Below are 27,534 nucleotides of genomic sequence, written 5' to 3'. Positions count from 1 at the left end.
ATTCAATACCTAGGTAGTCGCAGTAGTCTCAGCAATCATCTTCCCATTCTGATCCCCAGCCCAGGAACTCATTAATCACAACCACCTTTGGTTCGGGTGCTGCTACTACCAGGTTGTAGGGTACCTCCCCGACAGAAGGAACCTCGCAATCTTGTCCATCGCCACTTACAGCACTACCTCTATCATAGTCACCTTCGTCGTCTCCCTCGTCTTCTCTCTGCAGCCCGCTCGGCAACCGCGGCGTCTACCAGAGTCCCGCTCCAACAATGTCAGCGTGATCTTGACAAAACCATCATGACTACGGATTCTGCTCTATCGTTGGTCCCAACCTGCCTTTAGCATTGGCTTGTTTCAACTTCACCTGGCTGACCTCGTTGTTTTATTAGACATCACTCAACTGAGTCACTGATCCTTGCAACCAAACGCCGATTTTTCCCTTTCAAGATACCCAACTTGTCTGTCACTCTGCTATACTGGCGAGTTTGTCGCCTGAACGAATCATGCTAACACTACTGTAGCCACCAACAGCTTCGCAACTATATCAGTACCGCTGACCCGGACAGAATCTACTTAGTCGCTGACAGAGTGATATATTCAATTCACATTTCGTCGCAAAAGAGAGAGACTATAGCGGTCATACCGTTTGAGCCGAAATGTCTCACCGCGGGGTATGGTTGGATAGGTGTCGGGGGCTCCGATAATGGGGAGTGCGCCTTTGTACGGATCGCTGATCAGACCGCACGTGGCGATACGTCAGTTTTGCCGTCCTCAGATGTCGATAGTGCCTTACCCATCAACCTGGAACCTCCAACAAGGCTTTCCCATCCTTGGCCGTCTCGAGGAGAGTCTGAATTGACTCACCAGGCTTCAAGACCGCTTATGCCCGAGGTACAGTTGCACAAGTTTGGGGGCAGCATTGTGAACTCGGTGACTGTTCACCGGTTGCCCGGTGCCGACAAGGGATTCCCCGACGAGGACATTATGATCCTAAGGTATTCCCACCATATATGGCTCTCCGTCTGATAGTTGGTGCTGAATTTGCGGCAGTAATAATGACAAGACTGTTACAATCTATTCTCTGACGCGGTCGAAAGTCCTCAAGGTCCTTCCTCACCAAGCATGCATGAATTATGCTATTATGTCACCGGACTCGACCCTGCTCGCTGCGGTTGGAGATGAGACTCGTGCATATTTCTACGATGTTACATGTGATTTGGAGACAACGGTTCTGACAGACAACGGTGAGAAGCTTCCTGCGTGGGATTGGGATCTTATCCGTTGCATAGAGATGGATATTGGCACGCGCTTCGATGACGGCTGTTGCTTCACTGTTGCATTCTCTCCATTCAGTCGACTGTGCGCTATCGGTTCACAGTCGGGAGTTATTACAGTGTTCGACGTGGCCACAGTTCGAGACACAGCAGGCGAGGCAGACGGTAAGAATGCCATAATATGCAACTTCAATTCATCAAGGCCCTGCTGTAACGGTGGTGCTGTGCGTTGCATGGCTTTTGCACCTGAGCCTTGGGACCTCCTGGTGTGGCTCGAAGACAAAGGACGAGCCGGGGTTGCGGACGTTCGCCAGGCTTTCATACGCAGACAGATTCTAAATCTGGATATGAACGACTCCGATTTGGAAGAAGTATACACGGAGCCGATACTAGATGACTCAGAAGAACTCGAATCTGACCTTGACGGTCGTGTTCTCGCTGAATCTCGGCATGGAACGGATGCAACCCACCGGGCTATTCTCGATTCGATCGAGCGTACTTCGAATGAGCGGGGAAATGGGACGGATCATTCTCCTTTGCGTGAGAGCTTGATACAGGACCTCACACAGAGAGAGAGGCTGATTGTGGAATTCCTAAATACAGCACGTTGGACGTCGAGGTTAGAAGAGGGTCTGACTGAACGACGAGCTAGAGTCAACGCCCAACCGCATCCTGCACCTCGCTCACAGTTCCAAGCATCCACCGAAGGAACTCGTCGACCATCCCGTCCTACCTCGCCACCACACCGAAGCGACGCTCTTATTGATACATTTCGGGAAAACTACCTTGGCCACACAGGAATCTCCGGCCGGAACTTGAATGCAGGGCGCGACAACCCTGTGACTCCTCCACGGGGATATCCCGAGGGTAGTAGGTCGGTTATTGGGGCCAATGTTGGACCGCAGCCAAGTCTTACTCTGAGCTGGACAGCTTCACCGTCAGAACTTCAGTCTGCAACATTTCTTGATCGCTTGCATCCTGCAGACGGCGATGCCGATGGTCCGAGCAGCTCTAATAGCGAAGAAGGCTCGGACACTCGAGCCCATGAATCTGTAACTCGCCCGTCTGCCACCGTTGATCATTCTAGCGCTTCGCGACTCACGGCATCCGATAGTCAGCATGACTTGGGACGTCTGTCAACTTCAGAATTGAGGACTAATGTCGCGGCAGAGCGGCTTCGCAGACAACGACAAATTATCAACGAGGCGCAACACAGAAACAGTCAACGCGAACAACGATACCGTCAACAGCTCTTGGGTTTTGAACAGACACGTTCACCTAGATGGATCAGGAGTGTCTTGAACGAACTCCCAGACAGGAGTCTAGGGCCCGGAGCTAGAGACCAGGAGTCAGGTAGCACGGCTGGACTGGGTTTCGGCGCCGACGGAAGGACACTGTAAGATGAGGCCCTGGTCTGCTTCAAGCTCGAGGAGGAAAACTGACTTGAGCAGGTACATTGCCACAGTAGATGGCATTTTTGAATTCCAGATCAATACTGCCGACCGAAAGACATTCCCCGTTATGTCGTATCGATGAGCGTAGCATATTCAGAAACCGGGGCTCTATCGTCCACATTTGATCTTTTACTATCTATATGATAAGGTGGCAACACCTCGTTGACGATGCCATCCCTCGTCTTTTTCATCGTGATTCTTCTTCATCTCCTTCGTCTTCTTCATACTTATCTTGATTTCCTTCCCGTCTTTCTGGCCTGGTTACATACTGAAGAAGATAGGCTCAGAGGTGTCCATTCTTACGGAGCAGTACAGCGACCGAGGAAAGCCCATCAGACGGCTTGGAATATACCACAGGTTTCTTGTCGTATTTTAAGACATTCGTCTTTGCATCCTGACTTGAGTATGCATGTGTGTGAGCCTTGAATTTTGCATGAATGGTTCAGTTGGCATACTGCATCTATCTATGCATGGCGTTTACGGCGACTGTACATGGTTTTCTGGTGCAGGAATAGCTGCTGGATTTATGGTGTGGCAGAAATTCTCCTTGAGTCAACTGATAATAAAATATTATACTATGTGGATAACTAAAAAGTACGGTAAAGGACCTTGAAAGCAGAGATGATCCGGGAAGTACAGGGTGTAGAGAGGTACCTAGGTAGAATTATATGCAGCGCAGTCCCCACCCGACGTCAGTGAAAGTTGTGTGTGGACTCGCTTTAGCGTTACGGCCATTCATCGCCGCCATTCCATGAGACACACCTACTCTCACTGTTGCTGGCTTCTAGTCTCCTCACTCGTTTATGAATATTAGCTGCTGAGAGGCGTCTTCTCTGTGTTAATAATTTCCCCTCCCAAGATAGACTGTTGCCAAAGTATTCACTGGCAGGCCACGTGACTGTGAATCTGGAGTGGAGAGTCGTTCCAACTATTCCCGGTCTCCAGATCGAACATCCCTCGAATCAAGCAAACGTCGCACTGAGTCCCGGGGAGCCAGGCAGATTTTTCTATAGTCCCGATATCTCTCTGCGCCGCTCCTCCCAATGGCGGAAACGGTGGCCTCCATCTTGGCCGGCCTCAACCTCAACTCCGAGAATTTAAGCGGGTCCGCCTTCGATGCTCAGCTTGTTGAAGAGGAAAAGGGAACTTACAGACACCGTGGTCCTCGACAGCGGCCACGACAGAGTGCCTCAGATCTCAAAGCTGAATTGGAGAGAGAGTTTTTGACACCCTCACCACGATTCAGCTCAGAATGGCTCAACCGCCTTCAAAAGTTTGTGTTGACAACCCACGCCTGGCTTGTATTGTTACTAACGATCCCCGCAGGCGATGGGATGTCCCGGTTGACTACACCGACCTCTACGAGATTGCTCCCACTCAAACACGGACTATTGTTCGTTTTACCCGGGAAGGTCTGGAGGGCCGAGTCACTGGCTACCACGAAGTCACGGTCCCCGCTGCAGCGGCCAACGCCAAAAACTCGACGTCTTTACTGCGCAGGCCCGCGGGTCGTGCTGATTTCGTGAGAGGCGCGGCAGGCTTTTTCCCCTTTGCGCCGGGCGGACTCGACGGTGTCGAGGCTATTGCTGAAATGGAATCTGAAGCACAGGCTGCGGAACGCTCAAGAACTGGTGGCAAGCAGTCCGGTCTCGACCGCATTATCAATTTTGGAGCCGAGGGTGGCCTCTTAGAGATAGCCCCTGGCTTTTCCCGGGGGTTGCAATTCGAAGCGGCGAAGACCAAGGAAACAGCGGAAGGTGACGAGGAAGTTGAGCATGCCCTCCAGCAAGAAGAAAGTGATCTCCATGTGGAGCGAGATGAAGACGCCGTCTCGGACGTTGAAGGTGGGGTGAAGATTGGCGAAGATGATGAATTGAGTGGCGAGGAGGATATCGATTCTCTCCTCCCCGTCGAGTTCCCAGCCTTGGAGCCTCGAGCGCCATTACTCGGCGGTGTCAAGCAAAGGCAGGGTGGCAAAGAATGGGCTCACGTCGTGGACGTCAATAAACACATCCCTAACTTCCATGAACTCGTGCCTGACATGGCTCGGGAGTGGCCGTTCGAACTGGATACCTTCCAGAAGGAGGCAGTGTATCACCTCGAGAATGGCGATTCAGTCTTTGTCGCGGCCCATACCTCAGCCGGTAAAACTGTCGTTGCAGAATACGCTATCGCTCTGGCCTCGAAACATATGACCAAGGCGATTTACACATCTCCTATCAAAGCTCTGAGCAATCAAAAGTTCAGAGACTTCAGAACTGAGTTCGATGACGTTGGGATTCTTACCGGAGATGTTCAAATAAACCCGGAGGCCAGCTGCCTGATCATGACTACCGAGATCTTGCGGAGTATGCTCTACCGAGGCGCGGATCTGATCAGAGATGTTGAATTTGTGATCTTTGACGAGGTGCACTATGTGAATGATCTCGAGCGAGGTGTTGTTTGGGAGGAAGTCATCATCATGCTTCCGGAGCATGTCACTCTCATCCTGCTCTCTGCTACAGTCCCCAATACCTATGAATTTGCCTCCTGGGTTGGTCGTACGAAGAAGAAGGATATCTACGTCATATCGACCGCCAAACGTCCCGTCCCACTGGAGCACTATCTCTGGGCAGGTAAAGACAAATACAAGATTGTCGACTCGAACAAGCGCTTTCTCGAGACTGGCTGGAAAGAAGCAGACAACATCATTTCCGGCAGAGACAAAATCAAAGCACAAAAGGCCGCCGAAGCCCAAGCTCAGTCTCAAGCACAGCGCGGAGGACAGCAAGGCAGAGGACGCGGGCAGCCTGCTGGTAGAGGAGCTCCTCGTGGAAACGCTCAGCGGGGCGGTGCTCCTCGCGGCCGAGGCCAACCAGCTAACAGGGGCACTGGCAATATCGCTCGTACGGGACGGGGGGGAGGACGCACAACGGCTGCTCAGGATAAGACAATCTGGGTACAGCTCGTGGGGCACCTCCGAAAAGAGAACTTGCTTCCAGGTTGCATCTTCGTTTTCTCGAAAAAGAGGTGTGAAGAGAATGCAGACTCACTCTCCAATCAAGATTTCTGCAATGCTTCCGAGAAGAGTTTGATTCATATGTTCATCGAGAAGTCCCTGACACGACTCAAGCCGGAAGACAGAACTCTGCCACAAATTCTTCGGCTGCGGGAGCTGCTAAGCAGAGGTATCGCTGTTCACCATGGTGGTCTTCTGCCCATCATGAAAGAAATTGTGGAAATATTGTTCGCAAAATCGTTGGTCAAGATTCTTTTCGCTACCGAGACGTTTGCAATGGGTCTCAATCTGCCCACACGGACGGTCGTTTTCTCCGGATTCCGCAAGCACGACGGTAGGGGCTTCAGAGATCTCTTGCCAGGCGAGTATACCCAGATGGCAGGACGTGCCGGACGGAGAGGTCTTGACACTGTTGGATACGTCATCATTGTGAGCGCCGGTAGAGACGAGGCGCCCCCTGCGGGTGCTTTAAGGAAGATGATCCTTGGTGACCCGACAAAGCTCCGGTCCCAGTTCAGACTCACTTACAATATGATTTTGAACCTCTTGCGTGTGGAAGCTCTGAAGATTGAAGAGATGATCAAGCGAAGCTTCAGTGAGAATGCCACCCAGGCTCTACTGCCGGAGCATGAGAAACAGGTCCAGCTTTCTGAAGCAAGTCTGGCGAAGATCAAACGAGAACCTTGCGATATCTGCGATATTGACCTGGTAGCCTGCCATGATGCAGCTATCGAGTATGAGAAGCTAACGAGCGAACTTCACGTTGGTCTACTTGCGTCTCCTGTCGGGAAGCGTCTCTTCATGCCAAAGCGGCTTGTTGTGTATCGAAAGGTTTGTCGGACGATGGATGATATTACCTTCTGTTCTCGCATTGACTGAACTTTTCATAGGATGGTTTCCGAACTGCAGGTATCATTGTTAGGGAAGGTGTTGGAGGAGGCGCCTCTCCTAGCATACAGGTCCTTGAGATCGGCAAATTGAGCCACAGACGCCATCCAAGCGACATTTTGCCCTTTCTTCCAAGATTCCGACACTTGCTGCACCCTCTGCCGACTCGCGGTGCCGACATGACGCTGAAAGTTTGCAAGATTCCTCTTTCAGACCTAGAGTGTGTTACCAACACGATGGTGAAAGTGGGTGGTCCAACATGGTACCTCAATATCAAGAAAGGTTTGGTTTAAACTTTGTGCCCATAACTGTAGCATAAACTAATTCGAACACACAGAGGCGATCAAATTCGCGGACAAGGAGCTTTCGAAACTTTGCGCTTCCTGGACTAGCCCTGTCTGGGATGAGATGGACTGGGCTCGGATCAAAGAGCTACAAGTGCGGGACATACTAGAAAAACGGCAAGCACAGGCAGCTATCACTCAATCTTGCCGTTGCTTACAGTGCCCATCTTTCTTGAAGCACGTGAGTTGCCACCGCCTGTATAACCGATTCCTCGTAAACTACATTGTTACTGACTTCGGGCAGTTTGAGATGCAACACGATGAATGGCAGGTGAAAGAGAATATCTCTCAGCTAAAACAGCTCATGTCGGACCAGAACCTGCAACTCCTACCGGACTACGAGCAGCGCATCCAAGTGCTAAGAGACCTAGGGTTCATTGATGAGCAATCCCGAGTTCAGCTAAAGGGCAAAGTCGCATGTGAGGTGAGTCATCCGCTTCTCCTGAGAGGCTGGAAGTGTAGAGCTAATATTATGGACAGATTCACTCGGCTGATGAACTCGTACTGACGGAGTTGATTCTCGAGAACGTCCTGGCCGAATACGAGCCTGAAGAGATTGTTGCGCTCTTGTCCGCATTTGTCTTCCAGGAGAAGACAGAGAATGTTCCTACTTTGACCCCTCGTCTGGAGAAGGGCAAGGAGGCGATTATTCGGATCGCTGAGAAGGTAAACGACCTCCAAATCCAATACCAAGTCATTCAGTCAAGCGAGGACAGCAACGACTTCGCCAGCCAGCCCCGCTTTGGTCTGGCAGAGGTAGTTTACGAATGGGCCAAGGGCATGTCCTTCAACCGCATCACAGACTTGACGGATGTGATGGAAGGTACCATTGTTCGGACGATTACTCGACTAGATGAGACTTGTCGCGAAGTGAGGAACGCGGCGAAGCTGGTTGGAGATCCGACGTTATACACGAAGATGCAACAGGCGCAGGAGCTGATCAAGCGTGATGTTATCTTTGCGGCGTCACTGTACATGTAGCATACTTTCTTTACTTCTCATTACGCTAGAGTAGAACGAATTACATGATATTGTAAGCAAATATAAGGATAACCAGGGGAGGATGGGACAAACAATCATCCGATATTCTCATACACCTGATTAGGGAGAGCACAAAACAACAATGCTCTCAGTCTGTCCTTTACAATAAGGATCCTCTATAATTTGAGATTTAGGAATGTGAAGCATCAGTAAAGTAGCCCAGGAACCATGGAGGTGATTCGGGAGAAAATTCTCTGACCGCGCGAGGCGGCGAGCATTCTGATTAGCTGCGATTGCGATAGGCGCGGGGCGGGCACAAAATTCATGAAAAGCAAACCCAACTTTAACCGCTGAATGTTTTCTTCTTGTGGCCCAGTCCTAGTAGTCTGTGCTTTTGCTCTGCTCTGCCCTTTTCCTGTGATTGTCACTACTAGACTAACTACCGGGAAAATAATCTGCACCCTATCCTTCTCTACCTCTGTCTAGTATCCGCTACTTATCTCCTTTCCTTCTCTTCCCCTCTCCTCTTCTCTCTTCCTTCCGCCCCCATCTTCCTTTCGGGTTCACCACCTCGTGACGGGGTTTCTTCTATTCGGAGTTTTTGATTTTTGTTTCCAGGGGTCTGTTGTTGGTGCGAGATGGATGTTGCAGCTCTCCGAGACCGCATTCAGTCTACTCTCGACGCAAATGCGGATAATCGACGCCAAGCTGAATTGGATTTAAAATATGTATGTGGGGAGGACTCTGGAATGAGGGTTGACAGTGGAAGTTCTTCCTACATAAGTCTAATACTGGTCATTACCTAGGCTGAGACGCAACCCGGCTTCATAAATGCGCTTCTGGATATTTTGCAGGGGGAGCAGAACAATGCTGTTCAACTTTCGGGTATGTTGACCCCGCTGGATGTCCGAGAATTTTTTTTTTTTATATAATCTTCGGACCCCCTGAAGATCGAATGAATACTCGGCCTTTTCTCTGGACATGACTGATGATGAATAATTACTTGCAGCCGGTGTCTACCTGAAGAACAGAATCAACCGCGGATGGTCGCCCGTCGAAGACAGCCCCCTGCGCGCACCGATTCCAGAGGCTGAAAAGCCCGGCTTCCGAGAGAGGCTGATCCCAGCGCTCGCATCGACACCTCCCAATGTCCGCGCACAGCTTGTTCCTCTCCTCCAAAAGATCCTTCAGCATGATTTCCCTGAGCAGTGGCCGGGTTTTCTGGATATTACGCTTCAGTTGCTGGGCACCAATGATGCGAACTCCGTCTACGCTGGTCTACAATGTCTGCTGGCCATCTGCCGCGTTTACAGATTCAAGGCTGGAGAGAAAAGGGAGGAATTTGACAAGATTGTCGAGCACTCATTTCCTCAGCTCCTGAACATTGGCTTGAAATTGGTTGACGAGGAAAGCCTGGAGGCAGCTGAAATGCTCCGGATTGTTGTCAAGTCCTATAAACATGCCATTTATGTGGGTGATCCGGAAATCTCAGATGCAACTGCTGCGGGAAAGGCATGAAGGCTGACTGTTGGTGACCATAGTTCGAGCTTTCGCCTCATCTTCAAACCCACCAAGCGACTGTCGACTGGTGCACACTCTTCCTGAGAATCATTGCCAAGCAGCCTCCTGCCAACTCCATGATGGAATCCAAGGAAGAGAGGGAACTCAACCATTGGTGGAAGTGCAAAAAATGGTCGTATGCCAATTTGAACCGTCTGTTCATCAGGTGGGTAGACGCATCTCCCGTTTTTGTTTGACGGCGCACAGTTTATTCACAGATATCCTAGATACGGAAATCCTACCACAATGACCAAGTCTAGCACCCCAGATTACTCTCAATATGCGAAGACGTTCATCAGCACTTTCGCTCCGGAAATTCTCAAGGGATATTTGCAGGAGATTGACAAGTGGGTGTCAAAGGGACAATGGCTCAGCAATCCTGCTCTTGCATACACTTTGATCTTCCTGGAAGAGTGTGTCAAGCCTAAGGCGATGTGGGAGCACCTGAAACCGCACATGGACAACTTGATCGCTCACTTCATATTCCCGATCATGTGCCAATCAGACGAGGATATCGAGCTGTTCGAGACTGACCCCTCGGAATATCTCCACCGGAAGTTGAACTTTTACGAAGAAGTCTCGGCGCCCGATGTTGCGGCCACGAATTTCTTGGTCGCGCTCACGAAGAATCGGAAGAAGCAGACTTTCTCGATCCTTACGTTCGTCAACAGCGTCGTTAGCAAGTATGAATCTGCTCCGGACGATCAGAAGCTGCCCCGAGAGAAGGAAGGTGCTCTTCGCATGATTGGTTCACTGGCCTCTGTCATTTTGGGCAAGAAGAGTCCCATCGCCAACCAGGTCGAATACTTCTTCGTTCGCCACGTTTTCCCCGAATTCCGCAGTCCTCACGGCTTCCTCAGAGCTCGTGCCTGCGACACTTTGGAGAAATTCGAGCAGCTCGATTTCCAGGATCCCAACAACCTCATGATCATCTACCGGAATATCTTGGAATCGATGACCGATCCTGAACTGCCCGTCCGCGTGGAGGCCGCTCTTGCTCTGCAGCCTCTCATTCGTCATGACATTATCAGAACGTCGATGCAGCAAAACATTCCCCAGATTATGCAGCAGCTGCTCAAGCTCGCCAACGAGGTTGACGTGGACGCTCTGGCCAATGTCATGGAAGACTTCGTCGAAGTTTTCTCTGCCGAGCTGACGCCATTTGCTGTGGCTCTCAGCGAACAACTCCGTGATACGTACATGCGTATTGTTGGCGAATTGCTGGAGCGTAATGCTGCCAAGGGCGAAGAGGATACATATGGAGACTTTTTGGACGATAAAAGCATCACTGCCTTGGGTGTACTGCAGACCATCGGAACGCTCATATTGACTCTCGAGAGCACCCCTGATGTGCTTCTGCATCTTGAGACTATTCTCATGCCTGTTATCAGCATCACGCTTGAAAACAAGCTTTATGACCTCTACAACGAGGTATTTGAGATCATTGACAGCTGCACCTTCGCCTCGAAATCTATCTCACCTACAATGTGGCAGGCTTTCGAGCTCATTCACAAGACGTTCAAAGCAGGTGCCGAGCTGTATCTGGAAGATATGCTGCCCGCCCTTGACAATTACGTCGCTTATGGCTCGGAAATGCTGGTTCAAAACCCTGCATACCTTGCGGCCGTCGTTGGCATGGTTGAGGATATCTTCAGGGACGAGAAAGTCGGCGGTGTCGACCGGATATGTGGGTGCAAACTCGCGGAGACCGTGATGTTGAATCTGCGCGGCTATATTGACCAGTACATCCCTCTCTTCATTGAGCTCCCAATGCGCGTCATTGAGGCTGGGGAGGCTAGGACGAAGTCCTACCGTCTTCACCTGATGGAGATGGTAATCAACGCCATTTACTACAACCCTGTCCTCAGTCTGCAAGTTCTGGAATCCAAGGGCTGGACGAACAAGTTCTTCAGCACGTGGTTCTCCAACATTGACAACTTCAGACGTGTTCACGACAAGAAGCTGTCGATTGCAGCGATCAGTTCTCTGCTCACGCTGAAAGCTGGAGATGTTCCTGCCAGTGTACAACAAGGTTGGCCTAGACTCCTTCAGGGAGTCACCAGACTCTTCCAGACTCTGCCTGCAGCAATTAAGAGTAAGTTCCCGACTTCTTCTACCGCTGAATCTTACTAAGCTTGTAAAAGGCCGCGAGGACGCAACGAAAGAGTCCGACTTCACATACGATGACGAAGGTGAAGAGGATGACGAGGAGAATGACTGGGACGGCGAAGTTGAGTGGACCGAAGGAGATGAGCTCGAGGGGGCAGCCGAGGGCGACGTTCCTGACGAGAGTGCCGCCTACCTTGATTTCCTGAACCAGGAGGTGAGCGCATTATGGTTCTGGTCTTGAGAGAATCCCACTAACCGTATTCTCCAGGCACAGAAGTTCGGCTCCTTTGCGGACGACGATGATGACGAGCTGGATGAGGAAAGTTTACTTGAGACGCCACTGGACAAGATTGAGCCGTACGGCATGTTCAAGCATGTGTTCATGGGTATGTTGTCTTCCCCCTGATGGAGTATGTTGCGCATTGGCTAACTCCCTACTAGGCCTTCAACAGGAACAGCCACAGCTTTATGAGAATCTCACGAAGATTTTGAGCCCTGAGGAACAGCAGATCATCCAGGCCGTCTTCCACGAGGCTGATGCCAAGGCCATGGCAGCTGCTAACGCGGAAGCTGCCGCTGCTGGAGTTCAGGCTAACGGCACCCAATGAGACACGACTTGCAAGCAGAATCAAAAATTAAAAAAAAAATAGAAAAGAAGAGATGTTCGGCCCGTCGACGAAATGAAACAGTCGACATTGCTGATTCTTCCATATTTGATGATATAAGAACATGCCATGGCTACAGCTCTTGGGCTTTGGCTGTTTTCCAGCAGGCGCCTGGATTGAATAGGCTCTCACGCCGCATGTGCTCGTTTTTCCTCCCCCCCCCTTTTTTTTCACTTTTTTTTTTGTCATTTAGATCGTTTTCCTTTTCTTTGTCTGAATGCTGTCATGGTCATCTTGGTTCGTTTATAATTGTCATCATGATCTCTCTCCACAAAAAGTCCCACCATTGTGATTTGACTCCATTTTCCCCTGCATACATGTACTGCACAGAATCAGATTCCCCCCCATTAATCCTGGCACTTGGCTTAGGTTCATTTATGCTTTGGCATGAGCGAAATGAGATGCATTCTACCGATGATTAAAGAAGAAGGAAGCTCCAAATACGTTCCACTCATTACCTCTATTGGCTGAGGATTGACCCCACGGATACAAAGAACCCTAATCATATGAGTCACGTGATCTAAGTGCAAACATCACAAACCAACAGGCCTATGACGCCATATCAGAAATCATGCCTGCTAGAGTAGACAGAGTCAAGTGGTCAACGATGCATTCAGAACTGATAGTGCCTCGTCAATTATTTCAATTGCAACATGTACCGAAGACTGCGTATCATTCCATAGCTGTTTCTTATAATTTTGTATGTGACGTACCCCTCGTACTAGCAGAAGTTCCTCCAGCGACAAGTTGATGATCACAGTGGGCCCCATACCAGACGTCATGATGATGAATCCCAACAAGGCGGCCCTGTCTCCAGCTCTTCACAACGTTTTAGCGCAAGTCGTCGACACTTAAAAAGCCTAAGTAGGTATCTTGCAAGACATTCCTCACACTGTCAAATCATCAGAAAACCATCAAACCAAACTCCATTGCAATCTGATACCTACGTTACCATTGATACATATCCCAATCCCTCCACACAACATCGTAAGTTCTCTTTTCCCCTCGTGAATCTGGATTCCGGCTTATATAACTCTAGAGCAAAATGTCCGCCCAAAACTCCGGCCGTCAGTCCCCTCCTCCTGAAACCCAGTCCGGCGCCCAGCAGCAAGATCCCCCTTCGGCGGGCAAGACCCAGCCCGAGCTTCGTGGCGACCCGCAGCATTCGCAGCGTGAGTCGAATGAGACCAAGGAGTCGAAGCTGGAGAGTAACCCCAAGCATCCGCTTGAGGATATTGAGGCGGCCAAGTACTCGAAGGTACATTGATTGGGGAAAGGGGAAATTCGATTTTATGATGTATTTCTAGACTCCACTTGACGTGTGAATGAAACCTACGATTATTGAACGAGTATTCTCCTTCTGTTCTCCCTCCTGGGAGGGATTATTTATTTGTGTCCATGGTGAAAGTTTTCAAGGGGTGTTAAGTACAGGAGAGAGGTGGTAGTGACTGCGATTACAAAACTCTTCTGTTCACCTAAGTCACTCGTCATGGTTTGCGGTGAAACACCAGATACTGGGGAATTTCAATAAGAACAAACAATCAAACTGCGAGCAATACAGAAATAAATCATGATTTCCTTAAATCACCGATCCCTAATCACGCCTTGGGCTCAGCGGGGGGTGCAGCACCCGCCGGTTGCGATGTCGGCGCAGCGCTAGGAGTAACGTTGGCAGCCTCTGCACCGGCCGCAGCAGGAGCATCCTCTGTCTGCTTTCCGCTCTTCAAGTCTGCGAGTCTGCGGGCCTCGTTGTGGATGTCGCGCACCTGCTTGTCGGTCTGCACGTAGAATTCGCGGAGCTTCCTGCCAGATGGGGTATCCAAAGCCTTCTCGAAGTACGAGTGGAGACCGCGCCAGCCACTGGCCGCCTTGTCGGTGATCTTGTAGCTTTCATCAATCCCCTTGGCACGATCGGTGGCATGGTATTTCTGGTCGAAGTTGGTCAGGGCAGATGTGAAGCGGGAGGAGAAGCCATGCTTCTTGTCCAGCGCGATGGCCTGCTGGATGGCGCTGTCGCTGATCACGTAGCCGTGGGCAAGGTACTCTGCGACAATCCGGGACTTGGGCTTGTCTTCCTGCTCAAGGTCCTGGCCGTTCTCATCCTTGGCCTCTCCGCTGGTGGCCGCATGGTCTCCGGCGATCTCGTCAAGGGAGTGAGCGGCGGTGACATGCACTGTGGAGGGACCCAATTGGGTTTGATCCAGGAGCAAGGCGGTCTTTGCTGCTCTAGAAGAACGTTAATTCAGGTCCCTGTTTCATTTTGGAAAAATAGAAAAGAATGTGTGGCATGACCAAGTTTCGATGGCGTGGACAGTGCGGGGTAGGCTTACGCTTCTTTCTCAAACGTCACCGTTGCGGACTTGGTCGCATCCTTCTCACCAGAAACTGGAGTCACAGAGATCGAAGTAATCTTTCCACTATTAGTAGAGAGAATATTAGCAACCTGATCAAGAGGTTCCTGTGCGACTGTCATACCAGAAGCTGAAGAAGTCCTTGACCTCCTTATCAGTGGTGGCGGATGAGATTCCCGACACATGGACAGTGCTGCGTTCCGACATTTTGATTGCGTGATAGTACGAGATGAATATGAAAGTATGTGCGTGAGTAGATATGGATTGGAAATATTTCACAGAAAGCTGTAGGATGATCGAAAGTGAAAGATAAGAGGCCGACAACAGGTGTATTTATTTTGGCGTGCAGCCTAGCCTATCATTGCGCCACATATGACGTTGTGAGGGGTTGCTTGCACCGCCACTGTGGAGTAGCTTTGGTCGCGCATGTGAAAGACGTCAAGTTTGACAGTCGATAAAAATAGATGGCTAATATGCAATTGTCAATTAGTGTCCAGTAAAGTCGGCAGAATCAAATAGAAGACTAAATGGATGGAGAGTCAGATGGTTGTGAGGTCAACATTCATTGATATATTGACTATCCAAGATGCATCCTAGCTAATTCTAAGGCTAATCAAGGACCATCCTTCGCGTCGTCCCTCGAGGAAATGGACAGTTTTCCCAATTTCAGTGTTGTCTCATGGTCGTTTGTTTGCTGTTCTGGAGAGGTGACTTCGCGTTCTCGATATTTCTTAACAACAAGCTCGAGGTCCCGTATGCGACGACGCAGGGCCTCGTTTTCTCGCTTCATAGCTTCCAACTCTCCCCGCTGGACCAGTATTTCCTGGCGAGGTGGATTGCCGGAAGCTGGCACCTGTTGCGGGGAAAAAGACCTTTGACGAGCATTCTGAGATCCAGGGACGTTGCTTGGCACATTCTCGCCCTGTTGTTGTGGTTGCGGTTGTATCAATGCAGCCAAGGACGGCAGGACTTGATCCGGCAGCCGCGATGTGGTCGACAAGGCACGAGCGGGCTTTGAAAGGTCGTTTGGACGTGCCGATGGGAATGACAAACTGGGCTCCCGAGATCGTGCAATTGCAGGCCCATTTCCTGTTCTCGATCCTTGAACTACTGGGACATAAGACGAGCTTAGACTCGATGAGGAGCGATGTCGCCGCGAGGCTGTCGGATGTGCTGAGCTAACTAAGTACGGTGTACTGTGATATCCATCCAAGGGATCGTTGAGCGTGGTTGAAGTGGAGGAGGTGGTAGATGCAACAGAGGCTGTTTGCTGGCGTAGCATAGACAGCTCTCTGGAAAGCCGGTTTACCTGCCAACAAGACCATGGTGTCAGAACAGTGCAGCGTTGCTTTGAGAACGTCAATACTCTACCATCGCTTCTTGCTCTCGCTCGACCAAGGAGTGGAGATCGGATGGCGTAAGGGGCTTTGGATGTCGCAGCGGAGCTTGCCAATTCTCAGTGTGATGCTTTCCTTGGAACAGGTCCAGCCAGTTTCTTACGTGACACTACTCCTGCACCACCGTTTTCTCCCGCCCCTGGCATTGGGCTTCCTTCATATGTTGTCTGGGGAAGAGAGATGCCGGGGGTGCCCATTCCCTGAGATGGTCGTCGAAAGATGACGGCCGGGGTTGTAGACGGCTGCATCGCAGTTGCGGCACGGCGGCGAGAAGTTGGGGAAGAGGTAGGAGCAGGACTCGGATCTGCAGGCATCCTTTTTTTTCCTGGACACATGTATCTCTAATGAAGAGCTGTCAGTTGACGCGGACAGCTTTTGGGAACTATATAGGAACGGCAAGTCGCAGTAATATCCAAAACCTCTGCGGAAATGAGCTTTTCTGAGAACGGTAAACTGGAAGAACGAAGATGGAGGGTCAAGAGGGGCTTCGAAGCGAGGACGCTGAAAGCCTGGAAGCAAGGCAACCCCTTGATTGAAGTTCCAGAAGAATGAGCTCAAAACATACCAGATATGGTGGGTGTCGCCAATTCTGCCTGCAAATCTGTGGATCTTCATAAGTCATGTATGGATGATAAAGGGTGTCCGTTCACATTCGGAGTTAATCAGCATTCATAGACTGCATTCTGTAGGTCAATGCGGTCAGCTTCACAGTAGTACCTGTACTTGATGTCTGAAGCGACTACAAAGAGATGGCTAAGTCTCAAACAATGATAGGACCTGTGATCGTCGAAAAAGAGACTGTGTGGACATTGCAAGTAGACCAGTATGCCAACTTTTTCCGGGAGTCTGAACGCTATGCCTAGCCAGTCGAAGCGAGAGTACATGGTTGAGGTGTCATCTCCCATTGTATCCTTGTCAGATTGTTGTACATTCCGAAGTGTTCGCAGCGAACCGTCCATCGGCATAATGACATCTCATTCGCCAGACATAATATGGTCAGAAGCTTCCTGCTGAGAGTGACTGGCTGACTTCAGCGACTGTGCTGAACCATTTTGACCACTCTGTCGACACAATATATTCTCCGCCTCTGAAAATGTCTACAATGCGTCAAGATAGTTGGGACACATGAGTGATCGTCAACGGTCTGAGTCCTTCTCAACCTCTCCACACTTCAGAGAGATTTCATTTTGGATCCCTGAACGCATTGGATTGTTTAGATGGCTGTGAGGGTACCTAGATAATTGAATATATCCCTTACTTCTGTGGTCTATAAACCTGGGACGGAGGAGTGCACTGCCCATACAATGAGCTACAGAGGATTGTGCTCAAATCAAGGAAATTAGTATAGACCATATCACAAAGAGCATGCAATCTATACCCATAGATCAATTAAAGTCCCTTCTCATGTTCATATGTCTTATAGGAGCGAGGAAAGTTCTGCTCGCAGGCAACTGAGGAAATCAGTTTGTATCTGCTTACGTAACAGGATCTACAACCTCGAGCAACAACAAAACAAAACGACAATTGAAGATGCGAGTAATTGGGCAGGAAACAGGTAAGTCAGAAGATCGCAAGGAGGATCGGCTTTGATATCCAACAGCCCATGGAAAGTCTAGGTTGACGTCAGAGTTCGCCTGTAGCCTCTGAGCGAATCACTCGTCATGGTTGATCGACCTGAAGCTGATATCCCGACCGATATTCCTCCTTTTGCCAGGCCGTTGGCCCCCTACATCAGAACTCGCCAGGAAGCGCTCCGCATCCGACAGGCCTTGACCTACTACCTTCGTTCGCAAATAGATTTCGCAGAGGATGACTCCGAAAATCCTAATTGTCATTCCCAATCTCATCTTACCCTCTGCTTACCGCAAGATGCTGTGGTCAATGTCAAGCGAATCCCGGCAGAGTTGACCGGGCTGAGGAAGGAATACTTGCAAGCTCTTCAGGCGAATCTGGCCGCGCGGAAGGAGTATCATTCGTTAACTGAGAAAGTTGCGTCGGCAAAAGAGAGAACAAAAGGTTCAAAGACCGAGTCTCCGTCTATCGACCACACTTCAGAACTACAGACATACCTCCGACTGCTTCGTGATCGCCGCCGGCATGCGAAGTTGCAGGTCTTTCAGCACTATCTACAGGAGCTCAAAGAACGAGACTCGAATATCTCCGAGCGCATCGGTGATCGAGCGAGCCAAGGCCAGGAAATCGTGTCTTTGGAGGAGACCGAGGAGGAATGCAAACCGACGGGGGTGGACGCAGACGATGGTATTGAAGGCTTGGTACATAAACTGGAAAGAGCCGTGATCCGTGCCAAAGCTCAACTGGATCGAGAGAGAAATCTGTTGGACGTCTTGAAGTCGCAGCTTGCGCCAGACAGTACTGATGTACCTCCGGCAGTCAAAGTCGCGGCACTGCAGCGGACGCGGGATGAGCTGGTGCAATGGGTTGAAGAGAAACTAGTGAGCGTGAGTAACGCCGACGATGCTCCAGTGCAGGATCTTTCGCCTGAGGAGATCGAGGAGTCCACTCGGTTGGTCAAAGTCCAAAAGGCAGAAATTGCGGCGCAGTATGTTGCCTACGTGGAAGCACGTAGGCGATTGTTGGATGCTGCTTCTCGGGCCTGTCAGCCTGTGACAATGCCATCTACGAAGCCGTCACGCCAATCGGTCGACCTAGGGAAGTTCGCGATTGGGGGTCGATCTTCACTGGACCCGCTGGAGGTTCTGTCTTTTACAACCGAGAATCTTCTTCCACTATCTAAGGCCCAGCGAGCGTTGGCTCTGCAGAAGAACTACTTATCGGGGTTGCTCGCCAAGGAAAGGTCTATGACTCTCCGTGTTCTAAATCGCTTGAGCGATGAGAGTCACCTCCTTCCGGAGTATCCCCTCTTGACTCATCAACCACGTTTCAAGCACATCAGTTCGAGGCATGCGACGAGCGCAACTGGAATGCCGAAACCCGACGAAGTTGTTACCTTGGCTGAATCATGGGCCTTCGCGTCTGAAGCGGCAGCGACGAACGAACACCAGTACGTCGAAGAGAGGCTGGTAGAGGGCCAGGAGGCGGCTACGGACGCAGAGCATGTACTGCAGGAGGTGTACAACATGTTGAATCAGGACCTCGAGGAGACCTTGCGAGATCCGCAGTCATCAGAAGACGACTCGAATGACATCTGGGCGTCTGAGGCTCGTTCGACCTGGTCTCGCACGAGGGCCACCAGGTTACAAAAGCAACCCAGAGGTCCATGGGCCAAGCTCAATGGGCAATTGGGTGTCACTGAGTGATTGCATAAAGGAAGCGCTACATACACCGAATTGCTATGTTTCCATCCGATGTATATATTCAAAGTGTTATGATATCACGCTCCGAACCTCAATTGTTTCTTAATGGCGCATTTTCGTTGGAAATAATAATATGATTTGCAAATAAAGTTATGATATCGGCCCGGAAAGGCAGCACAGAAGAGCCAGTCAAGTTGGTCATCCGGCTCCTCTATCCAGGATTGGAACGTGAGGACCCTCCGATTTCCGCAATTTCATGCCAAGCTGCCAGTAGCGAGGAAGCGAACGCGAATTGGACTCCAGGAACAGTATTGATCGGCCATCCATGAAAATTTTCAAGGAAGTGGTTTGTGAAGGGTAACCACAGTCAATGCAATAATAGCCTGCCTTTTAAGTTCGCAGCACATCAATTGAGAGATAGATGGTCAGCATGTATTTACTGAAAAAGACCCTGTCGTTATCTTGGACAAGGAATTGAACCAATTTACCCTGTAGGTAGTAGTCAGTACTCAGTAGTCCGTGTGCAGGACTATGACTCTATGAGGATAATGAGACAATGACGATCTGGCATCCACCAGACCTGTGGAGAGGATTCGGTTTTAGGGTGATGATGGGACTTGATAGTGCACACAGCGAGACTGCACAGAACTCCTACTGGAGCCAGCCACAAGAAGGGAAATACCAATTGGGATCGTCTCTAAGGTAGGTAAGTTACTTCTTCAACACTAAGACTCCGGTGGGAACGGTACTATTCCAAAAAGAGATTTACTGAATGGTCAGAAACAACCCACTGTCATTAGTGGCGTCTGTGATAAATCCATAGTGGTTTAGCAATTCCTTGAGGGCTCAATAATAATACTATCTACGTACCACCACTGAGGAACGCGGTAAAGGCCTAGGGTGGGAACTGCGGTGATGGTCTCTACGCACAACCCAGTCCCACCGCATCCACTGAGCCATAGTTTGATTGGTGGTGATTGTAGGCGGTGAGCACCGAATCGGCAAAATTGGCAGGGCAACAGCCAACGGGAGGAAAGTCGCAGAGGAAAATGGTAGAAAAAAGGGAAAAAGCAAAAAAAAGGCCTCCGTACACCGGAGCTCTTATCACTAGTCCCAGGGAATTACCTCTGGTATTTGTACCTTTTTGGGCGGGAGATTCTGGTCAATCCTCTGGGACCGATTCCGATTCTCTGTCCGTCTCCAGAAAACCGCATTGACTCATACCTACCCTATTCCTGTAAGAGTCATCCATTTATCTCCCTCCGTATTCTGTTCCTCCTCTCTTCTCCTTCTTATTCTCCAATTCCTCCTAGATTGCTTCCTGTACGTCAGGCCCAAGGCCATCAGTTCTTCCTATTCCTCTTTAGTCCTCCCCTGTCTATTGGGTGTGTGACACAAAGCGGGAGAGTAGGGATTACAGAATACGAGCCGTCGCCTTGGTGGTCAATTGACTCGCTTATTGCACTCTATAGTCTTCTATATCCATTATCTTTCCCTAAGCGCAGTGCGCAATGGTCCTCGCCGCTCGTTGCGGGCAGGCTACGTCCTCCCTACTGCGTCAGCGATGCCTGACTGAAACCCGTCGTTCCGCTTTCGCTTTGCGCCCCTTCTCCGCTCAGACTACGGCCAGGTCAACGGCTTCGAGTCTGCGATTGCAGCAGAAGGTTGCCTCGCCATTGCGATCCCAGCAGCTCCGTTCCTTCTCCAGTGCCCTTCGTCGCTTGGCCTCGCAGGCAAACAACCCCCCCTCTGCCGACAGCTACCTCGCCAGCGGAGTTGTCAAGCCCGGTAGCAATCTGGTTGATGTCAAGAAGGTCCTTGTCATCGGTAGTGGTGGTTTGAGTATTGGACAGGCTGGAGAGTTTGACTATTCCGGTAAGTCACGCGACTCGCATTTCACTTAGCTCGCATTGCAATTTGGCTCGTATTTCTGCTTGTGGCATTCAGAAGCAGCGTCGACGTGGATCGCTGCAAGGGAAATGCCATCTGGACGGGAACGAAAGAGAAAGGAACAAAAAGAGCCTGCAAAGCTGTTTAGCAATGAGGATTCAAGTGACTAACATTTCATTCCTCAACCATTACAGGCTCTCAGGCCCTCAAGGCTCTCAAGGAGGCCGGTGTCACGTCGGTCTTGATCAACCCCAACATCGCGACTATCCAAACCGATCACAAGCTCGCCGATGAAGTGTACTATCTTCCCGTTACCCCCGAATATGTGACTCATGTCATTGAGCGAGAACGCCCCGACGGCATCTTTCTGTCGTTCGGTGGTCAGACCGCCCTGAACCTTGGTGTGCAGATGAACCGCATGGGCATCTTTGAGCGCTACGGTGTCAGAGTTCTGGGAACAAGCGTCCGGACCCTCGAGACCAGTGAGGACCGTGACCTGTTCGCCCAGGCCCTGAAGGAGATCAACATTCCCATTGCCGAGTCCATCGCCGTCAACACTGTTGACGAGGCTCTGAAGGCCGCTGAAACAGTTGGCTACCCTATCATTGTCCGTTCGGCTTACGCTCTCGGAGGTCTGGGTTCCGGTTTCGCTGAGAACCCTGAGGAGCTGAAGAATTTGGCTTCCCGTTCCCTGACTCTTGCTCCCCAGATCCTGGTCGAGAAGTCCCTCAAGGGCTGGAAGGAGGTCGAGTATGAAGTCGTCCGTGACGCCGCGAACAACTGTATCACTGTCTGCAACATGGAGAACTTTGACCCTCTGGGTATCCATACCGGTGACAGTATTGTCGTTGCTCCCAGTCAGACCCTTTCTGATGAAGAGTACCACATGCTCCGTACCGCTGCCATCAAGATCGTCCGTCACCTGGGTGTCGTTGGTGAATGTAACGTGCAGTATGCTCTGCAGCCTGATGGTCTTGACTACCGCGTCATTGAAGTCAATGCGCGTCTCTCTCGTTCGTCTGCCCTGGCCTCCAAGGCTACTGGTTACCCTCTCGCCTACACTGCTGCGAAGATCGGTCTGGGCCACACTCTTCCTGAGCTTCCCAACGCGGTCACCAAGACAACTACCGCCAACTTCGAGCCTAGTCTGGATTACATCGTCACCAAGATCCCCCGGTGGGATCTGAGCAAGTTCCAGCACGTCAAGCGCGACATTGGCAGTGCCATGAAGTCTGTCGGTGAGGTCATGGCCATCGGTCGTACCTTTGAGGAGTCATTCCAGAAGGCCATCCGCCAGGTTGATCCTCGCTTCATCGGTTTCCAGGGTGACAAGTTTGAGAACCTGGATGAGGTTCTGAAGAACCCCACTGACCGCCGCTGGTTGGCCGTTGGTCAGGCTATGCTTCACGAGAACTATTCCGTTGACAAGGTTCACGAGCTGACCAAGATCGACAAGTGGTTCCTCTACAAGCTCCAGAACATTGTCGACTGCAACAATGAGCTCAAGGAGATCGGCAGCCTGTTCGGTATCCAGAAGGAGATGATGCTGAAGGCTAAGAAGCTTGGTTTCTCTGACAAGCAGATCGCTCTTCTCGTTGGTTCCACCGAGGACGATGTCCGCGCTCGCCGAAAGAGCTTCGGCATCAGACCCTGGGTCAAGAAGATCGATACTCTGGCCGCTGAGTTCCCTGCTGATACCAACTACCTCTACACCACCTACAACGCTACCTCCCACGATGTCACCTTCGATGACCACGGTATCATCATCCTCGGAAGCGGTGTCTACCGTATTGGAAGCTCTGTCGAGTTCGATTGGTGTGCGGTCAACGCCACCCTGTCTCTGAGGGACATGGGCAAGAAGACTGTTATGATCAACTACAACCCCGAGACCTACTCCACTGACTTCGACACTGCTGACAAACTCTACTTTGAGGAACTCAGCTACGAGCGTGTCATGGATATCTACGAGCTCGAGAGTGCCAGCGGTGTTGTCGTGTCCGTCGGTGGTCAGCTGCCCCAGAACATCGCCCTCCGCTTGCAGGAGACTGGTGGTGCCCACGTTCTTGGTACTGATCCTCAGGACATTGACAAGGCTGAGGACAGACACAAGTTCTCTCAGATCCTGGACAGCATCGGTGTTGATCAGCCTGCTTGGAAGGAGCTCACGTCAGTTGCCGAGGCTGAGCGCTTCGCTGAGGCTGTCGGTTACCCCGTCCTGGTCCGCCCTAGTTACGTCTTGTCTGGTGCTGCCATGAGTGTCATCTATAGTGGTGACGAGCTCAAGGAGAAGCTCCTCAACGCCAGTGCTGTCTCTCCCGACCACCCCGTCGTCATCACCAAGTTCATTGAGGGTGCCCAGGAGATTGATATCGATGCTGTTGCCTCCAACGGCAAGCTCCTCCTGCACGCCGTCAGTGAGCATGTTGAGCCCGCTGGTGTGCACTCTGGTGATGCTACTCTGGTCCTTCCTCCTGCTTCTCTGGACGAGAAGGTCATGGGCCGTGTCAAGGAGATCGCCGAGAAGGTCGCCAAGGCCTGGAACATCACCGGTCCCTTCAACATGCAGATCATCAAGGCCGATCAGGAAGGTGCTGAGCCCCAGCTGAAGGTCATTGAGTGCAACCTTCGTGCCTCTCGTTCCTTCCCCTTCGTCAGCAAGGTCCTAGGAACCAACTTCATCGACGTTGCTACCAAGGCTCTTGTTGGCCGCGATGTCCCTGAGCCCGTCGATCTCATGACTGAGAAGCGTGACTACCTCGCTACCAAGGTGCCCCAGTTCAGCTGGACTCGTCTTGCCGGTGCCGATCCTTTCCTCGGTGTCGAGATGGCCAGTACCGGTGAGATTGCTTGCTTCGGCAAGGATCTGGTTGAGGCCTACTGGGCTTCTCTCCAGTCCACCATGAACTTCCGCGTGCCCGAGCCCGGCGAGGGTATCCTACTCGGCGGTGACATCAACAACCCTGCTTTGGCTCAGATTGTTGACTACCTCAACCCTCTCGGCTACAAGTTCTTCGCTGCTAGCTCTGAGGTCCAGGCTCACCTCCAGTCCGCTACCAAGGACAAGGTTTCCGTGCAGGTGATCGAGTTCCCCAAGGAGGACAAGAGAGCCCTCCGTGAGGTGTTCCAGAAGTACGACATTCGCGGTTGCTTCAACCTTGCCAAGACCCGTGGCAAGACCCTCCTGGACGAAGACTATGTCATGAGACGTAACGCGGTCGACTTCGGTGTTCCTCTCTTCATGGAGACCAAGGTATGTAGCAGTCCATTTCCTTTAACCATGTACGCGGGTCACGTTTACTAATCATCTATACCAGACCGCTCTGCTCTTCGCTCAGGCCATGAACGCTAAGCTGCCCCGTGCCGACGGCATTCCCCCTGAGGTCCGCAGCTGGTCAGAGTTCACTGGCCACAAGCTGATGTAAATCCGAATATCGACGATCTCATCAAAACTATGAAAAAGGGGAAAAAGTCATGTTCTATTCATAGATCTAATCGGTTTGGCTTATGTTCTCTTTTCAGGCAAACAAAAAGCCCGTCCTGTTTGGCGTAGAGGATCCGGCTTCGTGTTGATAGAATTTGTGGTCTTGGTCTGGACCTGGTATGAGGATCATGGCCATGCTGCGGTGTTCCATATTCTCTTTCTTGCGGCTTTGTTATATCTACATGGTTTTTGAGTAGGCAGGCTATGTGCTGAGCGAAAAGAATCTGATTTGTATTTTACTTTCATTCATTACCTAGCTTGATCAGCCTGTATGTGATGATTCAAGATGTATGTATTCTTAAGTATTTCGGCTATCTCAGTTCCAACACTTCAATGACTTTCATCAATGTACCCCAATGAGAACACGTGATATCGGTTCCGGTTGATTCTGTTTTGCTGATATTTGACCATAAGTGGGCACATATCATTAGAGCACCACAGAATAGAAACCACAAGAATTAGATCCTGAAAAAGAATCATCGATTGAGATGCTTTAGGTTACCAAAACTAGAAGTCTCGCCAAATGATATGACATACCATCATAATGGCCATTGGATCTCAAATCTACGGAGTGAAGTCTGAGTAACTGGAACAATCCACAACTTGTGACGAACATCAGACGACCTAGAAATGGCATCTATAACGGACTTACAGCGGGGCAGCCGCAAAGACCCCGAAGACATGCTAAACGAGGATATTCTCACGCGTCTACTCGACCAGACCATCACCAACGCGGATCCCCACCAGGACAATGAGAACATCACAGAAGGGGGTTTTGAGAACCCTATTCCTTCAGTCTACACCAGAGGCTATCCTGCCCCGTCGCCGGGTGCCGGAACGGGGATTTTTGCTGCGACGGACATCCCGGTCGGAGGGACCATCATGCTCATCCGGAGGCCGTTCGTGGCAGTCTTGGATACTGAGCGGTTGCAAGACACCTGCTCTGGATGCCTTGGGCAGCATCATTGCAACAGAGATGTCAACGTCGAGTTGAAAGCTTGCACGGGGTGCAGGGTTGTGAAGTATTGTAATAAGGTTAGTTGAAACCCACCACCTACCTTTATGCTGAGCTCGCGTCACCACTAACTGGAATAGACCTGCCAAGCGAAAGACTGGAAGTTCGCTCACTCGTTCGAATGCCGGATTTACAAGGAGTTGATGCCCCGAGTACTTCCCAGCAATGCCAGGGCTATTCTTCGGATGGTCCTGCGTAGTGAACGCGGCAAGTATCCAAAGGAGGAGCTGGAGCTCTTCCGCAAACTGGAGAGTCATATGGCAGAGATCCAAGCGCAGAACTGGGAACAGTGGCAGCGGATATCCCTGACGGCGAAGGCCGTCAAGAAATACTCTGAATGCGCTATGGATGAAGAAATGATAAGTCACTATGGTGCCAAGGTGAGTTTGGCTGCACCTTGCTTTCTTTTTCTGTGTCAGTGTTCCGACGAAAGCTGACTTGATTATCTTCCAAAGCTGGAATTAAACTCGTACAACTTCCACAGTCCCTTGGCTGACCGTCTGGGGTTCTACCTGCACCCCTACGCGGCTCTGATCAACCACAGCTGCGACTACAATTCCGTCGTTGGCTCGGATGGCGACGCCCTCTACGTCAAAGCCCTTCGCCCTATCCAAAAAGGCGAAGAGATACTCGTATCATACATCGACGCCACGAACCCGTATAAAACCCGCCAGAAAGAGCTCTCAGAGCGATACTACTTCAAATGCCGATGTCCCAAGTGCGCAAAAGGTACAAGCACACGCGAAGATCGCTTCCTCGGCGAACCGCACGACCTCTCTGTCCTGGAAGACGCCGAGAGCGCCGCTATGAGTGTGCTACGACGGGTCGGTAGTTCGCGGCTAAGCCCATCAGAGGCCGCCGGTGAGATCAAACGAGCCATGAAGGACCTACACAGAACCTCTGCGTGGCCGATTACCCGCCAGCCGATGGTCGCGCTGCGAGACGAGCTGATCACATGTCTTCTCTCAGAGGACGAACCCTACGAGGCACTTGTGCACGCCGCGATCCGCTTCCGGCTTGTTGATCCTGTTGTGTATCCTGAATCGGGGCATCCGACTCGACAGATGCACGCGTGGGTGTTTGCGATGCTCGCCAACGAGCTTATGATGCAGGGGCTGCCGTCGTTGGGCGGCAAGAAGGATTCATCTGCGGTATGCGCGGCCATCTGGCAGTCTGTTCTCTTTTATCTTATGAATGAACTCGATGCGAGTTCTGCTGTGCCGACGCTGAAGAAAATAATCAGGAGGGCGTTTGCGGAAGGGCCGCTGCAGATGTACAACCACGGCTTGAGACGGAGTCCTGGCGAGTTGATCCATTCCACGCGGGGAGCGTGGAGTGAGCTTGATGGAATTATTAATGAGGCATTGGAGAAGGAGAGGGCTTGATTCAAGAGACTGAGAGGTCAGAATTCGTCCCAGTCTTTACATTTGTGAAGCTAAATGGATGAATGGTTGAGTATCACTGATATTCCATCAACTTTGTTAAGATAGCAAAAGGAATGTAGCCAACTGGACGGATCGATAACAATTACCAGGTACTGCAGAAAAGTACAAGAGCAGCTATGCGAATGTCTACGAAACTGGTAACGGCGTGCCTACAGATATAGACGAATGAATTCGACTTCGTAAATTAGACTTCCATTCCTAACTATCCTCAGTGAAAGGAACAGGTGAAAGTCTTCCGCCTCCGCCGAAGCAGAACGGAGGGGCAGAACTTCATCATCATAAGATTGACGATCCCACTTGGTCTTTGGTTCGTTCGTGTTTCATGGCGACAAGATCTTTATATTGAGATGCAAACAGCTGACCCGCACTTGACATACAAGTTTGATGAATCCCAATGGACGCAAATGGTA

General features: G+C 50.9%; 9 protein-coding genes across 9 annotated transcripts; 7 read left to right on the top strand and 2 right to left on the bottom strand.

Moving 5' to 3' along the window:
* Positions 1–653: 653 nt before the first annotated feature.
* Positions 654–2,807, top strand: ALT_4050 (uncharacterized protein; the record flags this gene model as incomplete). Its single annotated transcript, XM_089599677.1, has 4 exons — positions 654–668; positions 736–992; positions 1,048–2,667; positions 2,723–2,807. 4 exons carry the CDS (start codon positions 654–656, stop codon positions 2,805–2,807), a joined length of 1,977 nt encoding a protein of 658 aa, XP_089456015.1.
* Positions 2,808–3,768: 961 nt separating this feature from the next.
* Positions 3,769–7,936, top strand: ALT_4049 (SKI complex RNA helicase subunit SKI2; the record flags this gene model as incomplete). Its single annotated transcript, XM_033556693.2, has 6 exons — positions 3,769–3,998; positions 4,052–6,554; positions 6,614–6,893; positions 6,949–7,136; positions 7,200–7,379; positions 7,436–7,936. The coding sequence occupies 6 exons, from the start codon at positions 3,769–3,771 to the stop codon at positions 7,934–7,936; spliced, it is 3,882 nt and encodes a 1,293-aa protein (XP_033412584.2).
* A 638-nt stretch (positions 7,937–8,574) lies between these two features.
* On the top strand, positions 8,575–12,213 carry ALT_4048 (putative nonsense-mediated mRNA decay protein (Nmd5); the record flags this gene model as incomplete). Its single annotated transcript, XM_033556694.2, has 8 exons — positions 8,575–8,664; positions 8,743–8,821; positions 8,946–9,406; positions 9,478–9,662; positions 9,724–11,591; positions 11,641–11,819; positions 11,874–11,991; positions 12,047–12,213. 8 exons carry the CDS (start codon positions 8,575–8,577, stop codon positions 12,211–12,213), a joined length of 3,147 nt encoding a protein of 1,048 aa, XP_033412585.2.
* A 1,102-nt stretch (positions 12,214–13,315) lies between these two features.
* Positions 13,316–13,537, top strand: ALT_4047 (uncharacterized protein; the record flags this gene model as incomplete). The annotated part of the gene is made up of 1 exon (XM_033556695.1): positions 13,316–13,537. The coding sequence occupies one exon, from the start codon at positions 13,316–13,318 to the stop codon at positions 13,535–13,537; it is 222 nt and encodes a 73-aa protein (XP_033412586.1).
* Positions 13,538–13,868: 331 nt separating this feature from the next.
* On the bottom strand, positions 13,869–14,828 carry vip1 (putative actin cytoskeleton protein (VIP1); the record flags this gene model as incomplete). The annotated part of the gene is made up of 3 exons (XM_033556696.1): positions 13,869–14,496; positions 14,601–14,687; positions 14,746–14,828. The coding sequence occupies 3 exons, from the start codon at positions 14,826–14,828 to the stop codon at positions 13,869–13,871; spliced, it is 798 nt and encodes a 265-aa protein (XP_033412587.1).
* Positions 14,829–15,234: 406 nt separating this feature from the next.
* Positions 15,235–16,266, bottom strand: ALT_4045 (uncharacterized protein; the record flags this gene model as incomplete). Its single annotated transcript, XM_033556697.2, has 3 exons — positions 15,235–15,930; positions 15,993–16,066; positions 16,122–16,266. 3 exons carry the CDS (start codon positions 16,264–16,266, stop codon positions 15,235–15,237), a joined length of 915 nt encoding a protein of 304 aa, XP_033412588.2.
* A 1,413-nt stretch (positions 16,267–17,679) lies between these two features.
* Positions 17,680–19,296, top strand: ALT_4044 (uncharacterized protein; the record flags this gene model as incomplete). Its single annotated transcript, XM_033556698.2, has 1 exon — positions 17,680–19,296. One exon carries the CDS (start codon positions 17,680–17,682, stop codon positions 19,294–19,296), a length of 1,617 nt encoding a protein of 538 aa, XP_033412589.2.
* A 1,508-nt stretch (positions 19,297–20,804) lies between these two features.
* On the top strand, positions 20,805–24,605 carry ALT_4043 (carbamoyl-phosphate synthase (glutamine-hydrolyzing) CPA2; the record flags this gene model as incomplete). The annotated part of the gene is made up of 3 exons (XM_033556699.2): positions 20,805–21,168; positions 21,378–24,433; positions 24,498–24,605. The coding sequence occupies 3 exons, from the start codon at positions 20,805–20,807 to the stop codon at positions 24,603–24,605; spliced, it is 3,528 nt and encodes a 1,175-aa protein (XP_033412590.2).
* Positions 24,606–25,294: 689 nt separating this feature from the next.
* On the top strand, positions 25,295–27,064 carry ALT_4042 (S-adenosylmethionine-dependent methyltransferase; the record flags this gene model as incomplete). Its single annotated transcript, XM_033556700.2, has 3 exons — positions 25,295–25,699; positions 25,760–26,059; positions 26,135–27,064. The coding sequence occupies 3 exons, from the start codon at positions 25,295–25,297 to the stop codon at positions 27,062–27,064; spliced, it is 1,635 nt and encodes a 544-aa protein (XP_033412591.2).
* Between the last annotated feature and the right edge of the window lie 470 nt (positions 27,065–27,534).

The sequence above is a fragment of the Aspergillus lentulus genome (assembly GCF_001445615.1).
Source record: "Aspergillus lentulus DNA, contig: Alt08, strain: IFM 54703, whole genome shotgun sequence".
NCBI classification, from domain to species: Eukaryota; Fungi; Ascomycota; class Eurotiomycetes; order Eurotiales; family Aspergillaceae; genus Aspergillus; species Aspergillus lentulus.
Note: the sequence above shows the minus strand (reverse complement) of the source record. Positions and strands in the feature narration are given on the sequence as shown.